General features: G+C 48.0%; 1 protein-coding gene across 4 annotated transcripts in view; it reads left to right on the plus strand.

Moving 5' to 3' along the window:
* Positions 1 to 16,405, plus strand: part of LOC144938149 (voltage-dependent L-type calcium channel subunit beta-1-like) — a 170,334-nt gene that overhangs the window by 91,447 nt on the left and 62,482 nt on the right. Inside the window, exon 1 of one of the 4 annotated variants that reach the window (XM_078865879.1) lies at positions 12,471 to 12,614. The exons of the other annotated variants lie outside the window; for them this stretch is intronic. Coding sequence (XP_078722005.1) covers positions 12,576 to 12,614 — 39 coding nt within the window. The 5' untranslated portion in view covers positions 12,471 to 12,575. Of the gene's footprint in view, positions 1 to 12,470; positions 12,615 to 16,405 lie in introns of those variants that run through there. 4 annotated transcript variants of the gene reach the window in all.

Here is a 16,405-nt window from a genome sequence, read left to right on the forward strand (position 1 = left end):
AAGTAGCGTAATCTGATTACTTTCATGACCACCTTGAAATTCACACACGCGATGTATTCAGTTCTGCATGTCACTAACCAGTGTAATCTTAGTGCCTCCTGTACGGTAACTCCTGTACTCCTGTACTCATTGCTGCATCACGAATACGAAGGGGCACATCATCGCCGCGATAGACTCCGCAACTCGGGATGCAATCATCTGACTCGACCACCTCTATGTAATTACAGTTGTTGCTCTACATCGACATCAGCCATACAAAGAATCAGAAGAACCGTCACGATCTAGAAGCAAGAGAGAATTGTGTGATCATTGACCTGCACACAACCGTTGTTAAACTTACCACATAAACCCCACAGCGACACAACACAAAGGGAGCTGCGAGAGGAGGAGGGGGTGAGCAAGGGGTTGTAGTTCTCACGACCGGTTGAATTAACCCCCAGTTTTTTAAAATCTATGAATGCTCACGGGTTTGGTGTGGCGGACTGGTGGATCGACACGCGGCGTTTTTTTGGCCACAGCAGCGCTCACACGTTTCCCGACATTGAACGATGGTGGTCACGGGAATATTGAGAATATTACTCAGGAAGCAGTGGAGTAAGTAGATTGTCTGACATATCTGTGCGATGTTTTATTGTTGTTGAGCATCGAACCACTTTACTTGTTTTTTCTTTTCTACCGAACACCCTGGATTCTTCCCCACAGATAAACCCACTCATTGGTGGAATTGGCCCCAAAATTACAAGTACAATTACCCTTGAGGCCTATTGTTGGTTTTTCATAGAGCATTTGCTGCTGTTATGCATCAATAATAATCATTTCCATCCATTTGTCAATCTACTGCTGGATGAAGACCTCCCCCCATCGGCCATGGCGGTTCTTTGACCATACTTCACCACGCTGATCAGTGCGCGTTTGGTAAAGTGCGGGAGAGCCCAGGACTGTTTCAGATATCACTCATTGCTGATGTTAGCCGTGGCTGGGATTCGAAAGCAGGTTAGCTGGGTACGGTATATAGCGTATTGTGCTAACCACTGTGCCACAGCTCCACCACATTATTATTCTTACATCAAATTAAAAATATGAAGTGTCTCCTTGACAAAATGAGTAATGAAGCCATGCTTATATCTGTTGGCATCACTGAGGCAGCAGTGCAAACTCCTCATGCTCGTGGCAGGGGCCAGTCCCTCTCTATAGGATGAGCACTACTGACCTCCCACAAGATGGAACTCATTTTAGTGACCACATAGAGATGATAGGCTGATCATTATGACACGGTTCCAGATATAACCACAGTTTCAGATCTAACCTAGTTCTGGATATAACCAGTTTGGGTCTAACCACAGTGCCACGTCTAACCTCATTGCTGGTTATGACCAGTGTTGGGTCTAACCACGATGTTGGATGTAACCACAATGCCAGATCTAACCACAGTGTTGGGTCTAACCACGGTGCCGGATATAACCACAATGCCAGATCTAACCACAGTGCTGGGTCTAACCACAATACCAGATCTAACCACAGTGCTGGGTTGAACCACAGTGTCGGATATAATCACGGTGCCAGATATAACCACAATGTTGGGTCTAACCACAGTGCTGGGTCTAACTACAGTGTTGGGTCTAACCACGATGCTGGATATAACCACAATGCCAGATCTAACCACAGTGTTGGGTCTAACCACGGTGCCGGATATAACCACAATGCCAGATCTAACCACAGTGCTGGGTCTAACCACAATACCAGATCTAACCACAGTGCTGAGTTGAACCACAGTGTCGGATATAATCACGGTGCCAGATATAACCACAATGTTGGGTCTAACCACAGTGCTGGATCTAACTACAGTGTTGGGTCTAACCACGATGCTGGATATAACCACAATTCCAGATCTAACTACAGTGTTGGGTCTAACCACGATGTTGGATATAACCACAATGCCAGATCTAACCACAGTGTTGGGTCTAACCACGGTGCTGGATATAACCACAATACCAGATCTAACCACAGTGTTGGGTCTAACCACAGTGTTGGATATAACCACAGTGCCGGATCTAACTACAGTGTTGGGTCTAACCACAATGCCAGATCTACCTATAGTGCCGGATCTAACCACAGTGCTGGGTATTACCACAATACCAGATCTAACCACAGTGTTGGGTCTAACCACAGTGTTGGATATAACCACAGTGCTGGATCTAACTACAGTGTTGGGTCTAACCACGATCCTGGATATAACCACAATGCCAGATCTAACCACAGTGTTGGGTCTAACCACAGTGTTGGATATAACCACAATGCCAGATCTAACCACAGTGTTGGGTCTAACCACGATGTTGGATATAACCACAATGCCAGATCTAACCACAGTGTTGGGTCTAACCACGATGTTGGATATAACCACAATGCCAGATCTAACCACAGTGTTGGGTCTAACCACGATGCCGGATATAACCACATTGCCAAATCTAACCACAGTGTTGGGTCTAACCACGATGCTGGATATAACCACAATGCCAAATCTAACCACAGTGTTGGATCTAACCACAGTGTTGGATATAACCACAGTGCCGGATCTAACTACAGTGTTGGGGTTAACCACAATGCCAGATCTAACTACAGTGTTGGATATAACCACAGTGCCGGATCTAACTACAGTGTTGGGTCTAACCACAATGCCAGATCTAACTATAGTGCCGGATCTAACCACAGTGCTGGGTATTACCACAATACCAGATCTAATCACAGTGTTGGGTCTAACCACAGTGTTGGATATAACCACAGTGCTGGATCTAACTACAGTGTTGGGTCTAACCACGATCCTGGATATAACCACAATGCCAGATCTAACCACAGTGTTGGGTCTAACCACAGTGTTGGATATAACCACAATGCCAGATCTAACCACAGTGTTGGGTCTAACCACGATGTTGGATATAACCACAATGCCAGATCTAACCACAGTGTTGGGTCTAACCACGATGTTGGATATAACCACAATGCCAGATCTAACCACAGTGTTGGGTCTAACCACGATGCCGGATATAACCACATTGCCAAATCTAACCACAGTGTTGGGTCTAACCACGATGCTGGATATAACCACAATGCCAAATCTAACCACAGTGTTGGATCTAACCACAGTGTTGGATATAACCACAGTGCCGGATCTAACTACAGTGTTGGGTCTAACCACAATGCCAGATCTAACTACAGTGTTGGATATAACCACAGTGCCGGATCTAACTACAGTGTTGGGTCTAACCACAATGCCAGATCTAACTACAGTGTTGGGTCTAACCACAATGCCAGATCTAACTATAGTGCCGGATCTAACCACAGTGCTGGGTATTACCACAATGCCAGATCTAACTACAGTGTTGGGTCTAACCACAGTGCTGGGTATAACCACAGTGTCGGGCCTAATCACAGTGCCGAGTCGAACCAAAAGTGTGGTGTCTAAGCACAGAGCCGTGTCTAACCCCAGTGCTAGATCTAACCGCGGTGCTGGATGGTCACTTGTTAGCAGCACGCTCTATAATAAATACCCTCCCTCCAAACACCCCACCCCCCACGCATCTGCCTGGTACCAGTCTCTCTCTCTCTCTCTGCTGGCACTGGTGGTGGAACCTTTGCAGGAATTGGACGTCGTAAAGCGGAATGCAAGAGCGTGTTGTGCTCTTCACATAGACTGGGGCGAGGTGGTGCGGTGGAGGGGGTGGTGGTGGTGGTGGTGGAGATCAAAGTGAATATGCGCTGGTGGCAAATCACCTGTTTCAGCCAATTGTGTTGCACGCACCCTGGCAGTGCAATTATTTTAAATAAATAAAATAAAGGGTTCACCCGTAGCTCGGTTGCCCTGGAAACTGGTCCCCGAGGCTGCCTCCAAAAATATCTCGCGCCACGCGCACGTGCACGCTCTTGCTGGTGTGATATGAATAAATAAACAGTTTCTGTAAGCCTCATTACCACACTTATCAGAATGGGTTATTTATTTACCCGCGGTAAGGACGGATCGCGAAACGGAATGCGGCGGCGTGTCGTTTCTCGGCGATTTCGTCCACATTTTGATTGGTTGATTGATCGATGTCCTTTATCTAAGGCGGGTGGGGAGACTTTTTCAAGATTGTCACGTCCAGGGAGGGAGATCTGTCTGTTTTGGCCGGAGCTTAAGGACTATATTAGCCATGTGTATGGATATTCATAAGTCCAGTGGTTGATATGTATAGCTATCTACAGCAAATGCACTCTGTCGTACGATATGTCTTGTCGTTTATTGATTCACGGAAAGCCTGATTGAGTACTCCAAGGCTCTTTCTCAGGTGGACTCGGCATCGGAAATGTTTGACCAATTCCGTTTTGCTAAGAGTGATTTGCTCATGTGGGGGCAGGGGGGGGGGTGCCACGCACACGAGTAGCTAACATACTCAAAGATCCGCACGGATAGGTTCACAATCTCACTTGCTATGGGGCCACCTCCTGGAGACCTTGCAGATCAGTGGGGGTTCGGAGTCAAATATTCCCCAGCTCTCTTCACTTACTACAGTGACTTTGGCTGTAACGGTTCCACCTGAAGACGGGAGCTTGTGTTGCCTCCGAAACGTCGTGATTTAATTGAGTTGTTTTCATTTATTTTATTTTTATCTACGTGACTTTACCGAAAAAACAAAGAGTATGAGTATCCCCCATCACTTTATTGAAAGCACGCGATTGTGTGCTAACCACCGTACCCGGAATGTACGTATGTACTGTATGGTGAACTTTTTTTGCACCGTACGTAGCCAACCGTGATAATCGGAGGTGCGCGGGAAGGACAACAAACTAATCACAAAAATAAGTTCTGAAGAAATTCGTTTTCATTCTAGACATGTTGTTAATGCAGGAGTCCTGCTTACATGAGCTTTTACCCTCAACGATTGATGTGTTTATGATACAATTACGAGGAAAGTGACTCGATTTAAAAGTGCATAGCTCCAGTGGCTATCTAATATTGGAAGGAAGAGCGTTCCAGACGGCCGCAGAAGCGCACCTGAAAGCGATGCAGTGACCGCCTTTGTTCGATGGCTAGCCAAAAGCTGCTGTAAAGCTTTTACAACGCATGCAAGTGTTTTGGCCTTGGTTGACACAAATTTTGGATATGCATGCTTTTAATTTTCCCACGATAGATTTTATTTTTTTACCAAAGCGTATTTAGAATCATCAACGAAAGCCACAGAAGTCTCAAGAATGAGTCTTGCTTTGGGGTGTTTGGCCTGTTCTGGTTGTTTTGTATCAATGCTTTGTGTGGGAGGAAACCAGAATACTTTGAGAAAACCATCAAAAAGAAATGGGACCACTCGTGGTCTGGAGTCTATACATACAGTATATGCACACAAAATTTTTAACATGTAAATGTATACAATTAACAGGGCAGTATATGTATATGGAAACGCATATCGATGCTGTACTTTGCTTATCCAGGTGTCATTTGTATTATACAGTAAATATCAACAACCCTCATTGTTACCCACTAATTGCGATAGCACATTATCTGCACGCTGTATGTGCCTCTCCGTTACAGTGTTTCATGATTCAGGTATAAATTGAGGTTTGTGCAAAGGAAAAATTAGAAGCGCATGCACAATGTACACGTAGATAGAGATCCCATGGTAGGGTCGGCAGGGGCTGTTAAGGCATGTGTTGTTAGCGAGCATCTATTAAGGCCGGTATAACACACGAGGAGGGTAGCGTGGCCAGCACCACACCCAGCCACCTTGGGTCTCCCCAGCGCTGATGTTTACACATCGCACCAGGTACCCATGTAAAGTTAAGTTGTTCTACGAGAGGCCCAGAAATTGTTTAGTCAATTGCAAACCGATGCTAAACATGGCTGAGAATTAAAACTGCTGCACGTGGGGTGCAGCGTGCTAACTGATACGCTATCACTCACAGAGACAAAGATCCCTTGTATATTCTTGAACAGATTGTGGGGGCAAGTGCTATTAGTGGACACCTATGAAGACTCTCCATACACACAACAACAACAACCGCCGTTCACCACGAAGCGACGGTGACGTCACCACGGTATTTGTGCCATGCTAGGTGCATCATGAGGCCACGTGAAGTGTCGAAGGCCCGCTGGCAGGAGGTCACGGAACAGAACCCGAGTGCCATGGGTTGACTGACTGCGATGACTGGCAGGTCCACCAACTGTATATACACACGCATACATACAGAGAAACACGCAAACACAAGCACATGCAAATGTACAAACACATACATGCACACACACCAATACAGATCGAGAGATAGCCATACACAAACACACACATAGCATAGACACGGAGTTGAAACACGCACATACATACACAAAGTGTCACAATAACATAGCCCAGTGTAAAACAATAAAGGTGTCACAATGATGACCAGTCGCAGGACACTGTGTGACTGCACAAAACAGAGAATAACAGCTGACAAATGCAATTTGCATGAGCATGTTGCGTAATTCATCAATTACCTAAATGGATTTCCATGCACCTGAGTTATATATGTGCCTACTGGATGGTAGCCAAAGTGTGGATACACATTTAGAGGCAGCATTTTTCAAGAGGCTTAAGAGTTTTCTCGCTATTATCTATGAGACTGATTTCTCGATGTTTTTTTTTACATTGATAATAATAATTTAATCCATCCAGGTGCCACTGTGATTAGAGCACTCGACTCACCGTTGGTAGGTCATATATAAAACTTTCGGTCATGGATTGATTCAGCCTATCATCGCTTAAAGTATGTAAATTAATACTCTTTGGTTCTTTCGGTAAAGTCGTGATATATTATTTTTTATAAAACATTTCTACCTACGTGACTTTACCGAAAGAACCAAACAGTATGGATTCCTGCAGTCACGAAAGCTTCAAATCAAGATTATGTAAATTAAGTACCTGTTTGTGAGAGGTCAACAGTGGTGAGGTTATGGGTCGACTGGAAATCCCCGTGGAAATGTGGAATTTCCACCTGTTGGCTCAAGGCCACCAGCAGAGAAGAACTTGACAGTTCAACATCGACTGGGTTTGAATCTTAAGCTCCCATCTGAAATAAATTTGGGTTCAAAATAGTCGTTGATCTGTTGAGATATGAGGCCCTGCCATGAGAAAATTGAATTTCCACCACGAGTTCAGGGCTATTAGTGGAGGAGAGAGTTGCTTCAATTGTTTGAGCTGGGTGACACTTTCAGCTGACTTGGAACTACAGTGTTCAGCGTAACCAGGTTCTGTCTTGTAAACAGGCTTGCCGTGTATCGGTAAGAGCTGTCCATGGTGCTAGAGTAATAGGAAACCGTGCAGTTCATTGCGTACATTTATCCGCACTCATAGCACCGCGTTGTATAACCAAGAGCACGTCCATTACGATGCATAACTGATTTCGTTGGGTTTAGACCGTGTGAGCAAAATGTGTCGTACACCCTTCACCACCCGATGAATATAGTTACCACGTGAAGAAAACGTGCCAATGTATTGCTGCTTCAGCAGCAGCAGCACCGATGTGTGGGAGAGCACACATTTTGGTGGTAGTTGCAGCCAGCATTATCAGGCAAGTTGCCAGAATCGAGGATGTACAATACACGTTTTACTCACGAAATCTGACCCAAAAATCAATTGTGCATTATTGTTCGCGAAAGCCTAATTAAAAGTGTCCTTTACAATACGTTTTGTTTGACTGTCTACTCATGTTTCGTATATGCCTCGTTTTCAAATGAAAATCTTGTTCACTCAGTTGCAGGCTATATTTCAGAGTAAAGTCAAAGCATGTTCATGTTCAAATGAGCATGGGGCGGTGTTCATCTCCATTGATGGCCCTGGGGGAGTGGTGGAAATTCCACATATTTATGGGCCAGTTTTCCATAGTATAACTATTTTTGAACAGTTAAAAAGGAAAACATGTCTCCAGTAGTCAAATGACAAAAGTACTCAACACATTAATGAATATCACTGTGGCGTAAAAAAATATATATATATATAATGCGATGTGTTGGACAATGGCTTATTTTCATCGTATATAAATCAGAAGAGCCATTGCCTGAAATGTTCCGATTATATATATTTCCCTTGCGATTGCGTTATTTATCAATGTATTGAGGTTGTTTTTGTGTGTTTTTGTTATTTGTGCTTGTGCACCACTGCCAAGGCAGTAGTAGCATCACCAAATCGCGTCTTGGCTCAAATGAGTTTTTGGTGTTGCTGACTTTTGTTAACAACCTTGAGTCAGTGTTTAACATTCGACATATTTCGGGGGGGGGGGGGATTGTGGTGAGGTTCTACATAGGCTTATAACTGTTGGTAACTTTCCACGCAGTGATACTTTTTTTTATCAACCCCGGAGGGAATGATGTACCAAGTTGAACCCATCCTCGATTTGAACTTACGCCCTTCCAATTGTCGGCTGAGCTCTCTTCACCACAGCTTGTGTCAGATGTGGAAATACGCCAAAAATCTCCCGTGTAGCCTTAACACATTATTGGGGCAAGTGCTGTTAGCGAGCACCTATGCATGCCGGCAGGGTACACGAGGGGGTGGGTGGCCAGCAACACGCCAGACCGCCTTTGTCTCCCCAGTGGCGATGTTTTTACACACCGCACCAGGTACAGTGCTCGTTTTAGGCTGAGTCGACCTAGGGGAGGCCCATGACCGGTTCAGATAAATCACCACCACGCGCGCACTCGCACACATCGAGACGCTGTCGTTAAAAGAGACAAAAAAACCCCGCTGCACTGTGTGCTGTATCTCCAAATCCAGCGTGCGAGCTTGCTTGTGAAGTTATATTTAAAAGGTACCGGTGAGTGCAAACAGGGTATTTTTTGCTGTTGTTGTTGTGCACGGCTAAAGATTAACTGCCACGGATATTTATTTTTCCTATTGAAATTGCAAGCGCATTGGGGGCTCACTGTAATGACGTAGATTCGGTGACGTGGGGCTATTATTAAAAGAGAAGGGATGTGCCATTGTTGGCTTGCAGCTGGGGGGGACGTTGGGGGGGGGGGAATGGGTTTGGAGGCAAAGGAGGAAGAGGTAGCTGGGGCTGATGAGAAGGGAAGATCTTATTGCTGACATGTAGAGAGAGAGAGAGGGGGGGGGAAAGGGAAATGATGTGGAAACTTAAAAGCCAACGATAAAGAGGGAGAGAGAGAGTGTGTGCCTACGTGTGTATGAGAGAGTGCACTTAGCATGGCACAAGTGCCATGGTGATGTCACCTGAACTTGGTAGTGAATTGTGGATGTTATTTTCGTGTGAGAAATTGTGTGTGAATGTGTGCTGCTGTGCGCAAGTCGGGCATGGTGCTGGCCACCCACCCGCACGTACGTGTACCGTGCCGGCCTTCATAGGTGCTCGCGAACAGCACTTGCCCCAACAGCATGTTAAGGCTACGCGGGGGACCTTTGTATTTGTGTCTGTGAATGCGTGTATATGTGTCTTTATGGGGAGCGGTAGTGTAGCGGTTAGCGCGCTGTGCTACGAACCCAGCAACCCAAGTTCGATTCCTGCTCACGGCCAGCACCAGTGACCAGTATCTTAACCGGTCATGGGCCTCCCCTAGGTCGCCTCAGCCTGAAATGAGCACCCGGTGTGATGTGTAAACATCACCACTGGGGAGACAAAGAAGGCCGGGCGTGGTGTTGGCCACCCCCCCCCCCCCCTCGTGTGCCGTGCCGGCCTTTATAGGTGCTCGCTAACAGCACTTGCCCCAACAGCCTGTTCAGGCTATACGGGGGATCTTTGTCTTTGTTGCGTGTATTTTGAGAGACGGTGAAATTATTCGAGAAACACTGAGAGAGAAAATCTGTGTGTGTGTGAGAGAGACTGCAAGACATACAAATACACTTACAGTATTTTACTTTGCTTATTTATCCGGTAAGGTCACAAGCGAGTCGTGGGACTCTCGTTTTCAGGAGGTGTCCTGCATTTTTTCCCCTTAATTTTAAGACATGTTCAGTTAATTGATGCTTGAGCGTCTTATACGTGTGGTGACGAAACCGGAGCACCCGGAGAAAACCCACGCGATGCGAAGGGGGCACCATTTACGAATGCGGCAGTAACACTTGTAGTGTGCGTGTGTGTGTGCATCACGGGGCGTGCGTGAGAAAGACCCGACAGCGTTAGCTTGTGAAGAGACCAAGAGAAAGAGAGAACACATTCTCGATACAGTGTAAACCCATTCCAGAGGGTGCCAGGGAGTGTGGGGACAGTGCGAACGACTGTGTCTATGTGTGAGAGAGAAAAAGAGCAGACGATGAGAACGAATGCATGAGCGTATGAATATATGTAGAACTTCTTTCGCACCGTACGTCGCCAAACATGTTAATTGGAGGTGCGGAGTATGAACGTGCTTGTGAGAGAGGGGGTGTACTCAACAGCACTTGCCCCCCACAGTCTGTTAAGGCTATATGGGGGATATTTGTCTTTTTTGTGTACGTGGCACTTGCACCAAAAAAGCTTGGTATAGCTATACGGGGGATAATTATATTTTGTGTATGTGGTAGCGACAGAGAGAGAGCATGACAGAAATCTCCCGATATATTTTTGTGTGTGTGTGTATTAGAGACAATGAGACGTCCATATTAGAAAAAAAATCAAAGACAGTGTACATACATACGAATGTGTGTGTGTATGCGGCAGTGAGTGATACAGAAAGTGTGTGGACAGGTGTGAGAGAATATTTTTTCGTGTGTTTTTTTTTGTGAGAATGGTCTGTCCACGTCGATCTGCATGTATTATGGAGCGTGTGTGAAATAGCGTGTGTGTCAATAACTGTATTTCCAGGTCTGAGAAAGATAACTCAATTTACGTAGCTCCATCAGCCATAGGCAATCCACTGCTGGATGAAGATCTTCCCAAGCCACCAATATATCTCGATTATATAAATCATAAACGTTACTCTTTTATCATATTTTGCATCTTAAAAATTGGAAAGTGAAAAAGAAACCCTGCATAAAAATCTTCGTGATATTGTGGAATATTTCAATGATAATAATAAGAATTTACTTAAGGACATAGCACATTTAATCCATGCAATGAATGTTTTACTCCACATATTTGACTATAATATATACAGTAAATTCGGATTCCAGCACAAAAACACATTTTATTCTCCACCAGTGCTATTTACCCCGGCACAGATAATGCATGTGCCCGTGTGTGTGTGTAAACATCGTCACTAGGGAGACAAAGGCGGCCGGGCGTGGTGCTGGCAACCCACGCCCTCGTGTACCCTTCAGACATTCATAGGTGCTCGCTATCAGCACTTGCCCCACAATTCCTTTTGAGGCTATACGGGGGATCTTTGTCTTGTGCATATTGGAGAGCGGTGGCGCAGTGGTGACCGCAATGCGCTATGAACCAGGCGACCCAAGTTCGATTTCTGCTCACAGCCAACATCGGTAACGAATATGTGAACATGGGCTTCCTCCGTTGTCCACTCAGACATACACGAGTACCTAGAGCAGCGTGTGTTACACATCAGCACCCTCATCAGCCCTGGAGAGACAATGGCAGCCAGGCGTGGTGCTGGCCACCCACCACCTCCCGAGTAAACATGGAACATTGGTTCTAGATTTGAAGCTTTCGTGACTGCAAGGATTCATATTCTTAGGTTTTTTTCGGTAAAGTCACGTAGGTAAAAAATAAAAATTAATACAAGTAAAATAAGATAAAAATAAAATAAAAATCACGACGTTTCGGAGGCAACACAAGCTTCCGTCTTCAGGTGGAACAGTCACAGCACGATAGCATGGTTCCAATCACACGCCGTCAAACGTTGGCCCATGTTTACTGGGCTTGTGTGCCGTGGTAGTCTTATGAACGGATTCTCGCTAACATCGCTTTGTCCCAACACTCCGCTGTTATAAAGGCGATGTGGGTTAGGGAGGTGGTTGGTGTTGGGTGTTAGGGAGGGGGGGGGTAAATCTTTGTCTTCTTCACGCAAGGAGACAAGTTGCGTGCGAAGTCCGTGCGTGCGATGCGAGAGAGGAGTCATCAGCGCGTGCGTCCGCGTGCGCGTGCGGAGGTGGATCTAGGGGAGCGGTGGCGCAGCGGTTAGCGCGCTGCGCCTCCGAAACCGGCGACCCGAGTTCGATTCCTGCTAGCGGTTGCCAACGCCAGTGGCGACTATCTGAAACCGGTCGTGTGCCTCTCCTAGGTCGACTCGGCCTCAAATTAGTACCTAGTGCGGTGTGTAGTAAACGTCGCCTCTAGGGAGACAAAGGCGGCCGTGCGTAGTTTGTTGTCCACCCACCCACCCCGGCATTCAAAGCTGCTCGCTAGCAGCACTTGCCCTAACTGTCTGTTAAGGCTATACGGGGGATCTTTGTCTTTGGGATCCAGGGAACGGGGGGGGGGTAAGCGGGGGGGAGGTAAGCGGGGAGGGGGGGGCAGCTGGGGGGGAGGGGGTCGGTGGACTATTCCACTGCGGTGGATGTGTACGGGGGGGGGGGGCAGTGTTGTTGTGGATGTGCTAGAAGCGACTCTTTAACGCCGTCTCGGGATCCCCTGCTCGTCCGAAATTGCGGCGTGAATTTCCGTAAGCCATCGGGCCGCCGTTCGGCTATATGCAGCAGGCAACCGGGCAACAACGACTGAAGCGCTGGGTACGTCGCTGTGTGGGTGTCTGTCAACTGTGTGTGTGTCTGTCACTCACTGTGTGTGTGTGTCCTGGTGTGTGTCTGTCGCTGTGTGTGTGTGTCCCGGTGTGTGTGTGTCTGTCACTCACTGTGTGTGTGGGTCCTGGTGTGTGTCTGTCGCTGTGTGTGTGTGTCCCGGTGTGTGTGTGTCTGTCATTCACTGTGTGTGTGTGTGTCCTGGTGTGTGTCTGTCGCTGTGTGTGTGTGTCCCGGTGTGTGTGTGTCTGTCATTCACTGTGTGTGTGTGTGTCCTGGTGTGTGTCTGTCGCTGTGTGTGTGTGTCCCGGTGTGTGTGTGTCTGTCCCTGTGTGTGTGTCCCTGTGTGTGTGTCTGTGTGTGTCTGTCCCTGTGTGTCCCCCTGTGTGTGTGTCTGTGTGTGTCTGTCCCTGTGTGTGTGTCCCTGTGTATGTGTCCCTGTGTGTGTGTCTGTCCCTGTGTGTCTGTCTGTTCCTGTGTGTGTGTCTGTCTGTCCATGTGTGTGTGTCTGTCGCTGTGTGTGTGTCGCTGTGTGTGTGTATCTGTCCCTGTGTGTCTGTCTCTCCCTGTGTGTGTCTGTCTGTCCCTGTGTGTGTCTGTCTGTCCCTGTGTGTGTGTCTATCCCTGTGTGTGTCTGTCTGTCGCTGTGTGTGTCCCTGTGTGTTTGTCTGCCCCTGTGTGTTGTGTGTGTCTGTCCCTGTGTGTGTCTGTCCCTGTGTGTGTGTCTGTCACTGTGTGTGTGTGTCTGTCACTGTGTGTGTGTGTCTGTCCCTGTGTGTCTGTCACTGTGTGTGTCTGTCCCTGTGTGTGTGTCCCTGTGTGTGTGTGTCCCTGTGTGTGTCTGTCCCTGTGTGTGTGTCTGTCTATGTGTGTGTCTGTCAATGTGGGTGTGTCTGTTACCGTGTGTGTCTCCCTGTGTGTGTGTCCCTGTGTGTGTGTCTGTCCATGTGTGTGTGTGTGTCTGTCGCTGTGTGTGTGTCGCTGTGTGTGTGTATCTGTCCCTGTGTGTCTGTCTCTCCCTGTGTGTGTCTGTCTGTCCCTGTGTGTGTCTGTCTGTCCCTGTGTGTGTGTGGACCCCCCTAGTGGAGCATCTTCGCCGGTTGGAAACATTTAGGCTGGCCTGCCTACGATCCATCCTGGGTTTAACCAGGCTGGATTGTGTGAGGAGCTCACAAGTCCTTGAAAGATCTGGGCAAAGTCCCATCAGTGAGCTCCTCCGGCAGGCAAGGCTGCGTTGGCTGGGTCATGTAGCCCGCATGCCCAGCCACCGCATGCCTAAACAGCTTTTGTTCGGCCGGATCGAGGGGGCTAAACGGGCGCGACACGGGCTAGAGAAGAGATGGAGTGATGTGGTACAGGAGGACGTGGAGCTGAGTGGACTTGCCGATGACTGGTACCAGCGGTGTCAAGATCGGCCTCTGTGGAGGAGGCTCGTGAAGGACGCTACTGGGCAGTTGGAGGCAGTCGCCCTCCAACAACAACGGAGGGCGGAGGAGCGACGCTCACAACAACGAGCGGAGCGCCGGGTGGCTAAAGCACAGCAAGTTGGTACAGTAGGGGGCACAGGTAGTGCATCAGCCAGTCATCTCGGTCATCTCGGTCAGTCGACCCGTTGCACCTGGGTCTGCCCCGTGACCTCCTGCCAGCGGGCGTTCGACACTTCACGTGGCCTCAAGGTGCACATGGCCTGGCACAAGCGTCGTGGTGACGTCACCGCCACTTAGTGGCGAATGGCGGTTGTTGTTGTGTATCCCTGTGTGTGTCTGTCTGTCGCTGTGTGTGTTCCTGTGTGTTTGTCTGCCCCTGTGTGTGTGTCTGTCCCTGTGTGTGTCTGTCCCTGTGTGTATCTGTCCCTGTGTGTGTTTCTGTCCCTGTGTTTGTGTCTGTCCCTGTGTGTGTGTCTGTCCCTGTGTGTGTGTGTCCCTGTGTGTGTGTGTCTGTCACTGTGTGTGTGTGTCTGTCCCTGTGTGTCTGTCACTGTGTGTGTCTGTCCCTGTGTGTGTGTCCCTGTGTGTGTGTCCCTGTGTGTGTCTGTCCCTGTGTGTGTGTCTGCCTATGTGTGTGTCTGTCCATGTGGGTGTGTCTGTCACCGTGTGTGTCTCCCTGTGTGTGTCCCTGTGTGTGTCTGTCCCTGTGTGTGTCTGTCCCTGTGTGTGTGTCTGTGCCTGTGTGTGTCTGTCTGTCCCTGTGTGTGTCTGTCTGTCGCTGTGTGTGTCTGTCCCTGTGTGTCTGTCCCTGTGTGTGTGGGGAGCGGTGGTGTAATGGTTAGTGCGCTGCGCTACGAAGCTGGCGACCCGGGTTAGATTCCCGCTCACGGCCACCACCGGTGGTGACGATATTCAGAACCGGTCCTGGGCCTCCCCTGGGTCGACTCAGCCTCAAATGAGTACCTGGTGCGGTGTGTAAACGTCGCCACGAGTTAGAGAAAGGCGGCCGAGCATGGTGCTGGCCACCCACCCCCTCGTGTGCGGTGCCGGCCTTCATAGGTGCTCGCTAACAGCACTTGCCCCTACAGTCTGTTAAGGCTACACGGGGGATCTTTGTCTTTGCCCATGCCGTCTCCTGCGTGGTGGAGACTTTGGCTCAGTCAGCTGTCAAGAATCTCTCACTGCCTGTGTACGTGTTGTCTCATACTCTGTATAGAGTGTGTGTGTGTTTTATATATAGCCATATCAACGATAAAGAGATATCCATACGATTGAACATCAACTATATATGCACACACGAGGTGTATACTCACGGTTGCTGCATTGCACACCTCATGCCTCTAAAGCCTTATTCAGTACGTCACAATGTGCGTTAAGTCTATTTGATTGATGCAGCATAGTACACGCACCTGCGAAAATAAAAATGCTTTTCGCGTAAAATTGACTGCAATGCACCGTCATGTGTGGGCTACGCTGCTATTTGGTCAACGAATCAAAGACACGTTGCATGATATGAGTAACATTCGTGCACTGCAACACATATACCGCATGCATATAGCGTTGCAATCGATTGCACTGTATACGACAATCTGTTGTGTAACGCGCACGCTCTGCCATACAGAAAAGGCACGAGGCTAAATCTGCGAGGGCATGTGATGTCGTTATAATTGACATCATTTCTAGATATCCCACTCCTCCTGTAGGACCCGCGCATCTGCGACGTTTCAATGCAAGCGTGAAGCATCGCAATGTTGACTGCCCCCCCACCACCACCCCACCATTCATTTGTATTCCGAGAGACAAAATGTGCGCGCGTGTGCTCGCTCGCTCATGAATATGCTTCCAATAAGAGACAGCATAAGGGGCCAGCCAATGCCTGCTTCGGCATGGCCTAACTGCAACCATTTTCTCAATGGATCTCACCATTTTGGCTGATTGTGCCTGTGGGGTGGAGGTGGTGGTGGTGGGGAGGTGGCTCGGTTGTGTTGTGGGGTGGCAGGGGATTGGAGATGGTGGTGGTTGTGGTTGTTGGGGGAGGGAGGGAGGGCGAGAGACAGATAGAAGGGTTTAAAATCCGTCATACAAAGCCCCCTTTTTGGGGGGGTTTGTGTTAAGGGGAAATTGAAAGTGATGGGTTGCAGCAGTTGGGTTAGCTTTCTTTATGACTGAGTAATAATTAGCTCATTTCATTTTGAAACCAGCCCTGAATTTAAATAAGCGTTGCAATAATGTGCGCCATTCGTAAACACAATGCGAAAACAAAATACCAATAGAATAATTTTTTTGATAGCGAAAAAAATCAATCCTAAGTAATTACCAGTGTGGTGAAGTATTATGAAACCCCCCCCCCCCCCC

This window comes from Lampetra fluviatilis, chromosome 21 (assembly GCF_964198595.1).
Source record: "Lampetra fluviatilis chromosome 21, kcLamFluv1.1, whole genome shotgun sequence".
Taxonomy (NCBI): domain Eukaryota; kingdom Metazoa; phylum Chordata; class Hyperoartia; order Petromyzontiformes; family Petromyzontidae; genus Lampetra; species Lampetra fluviatilis.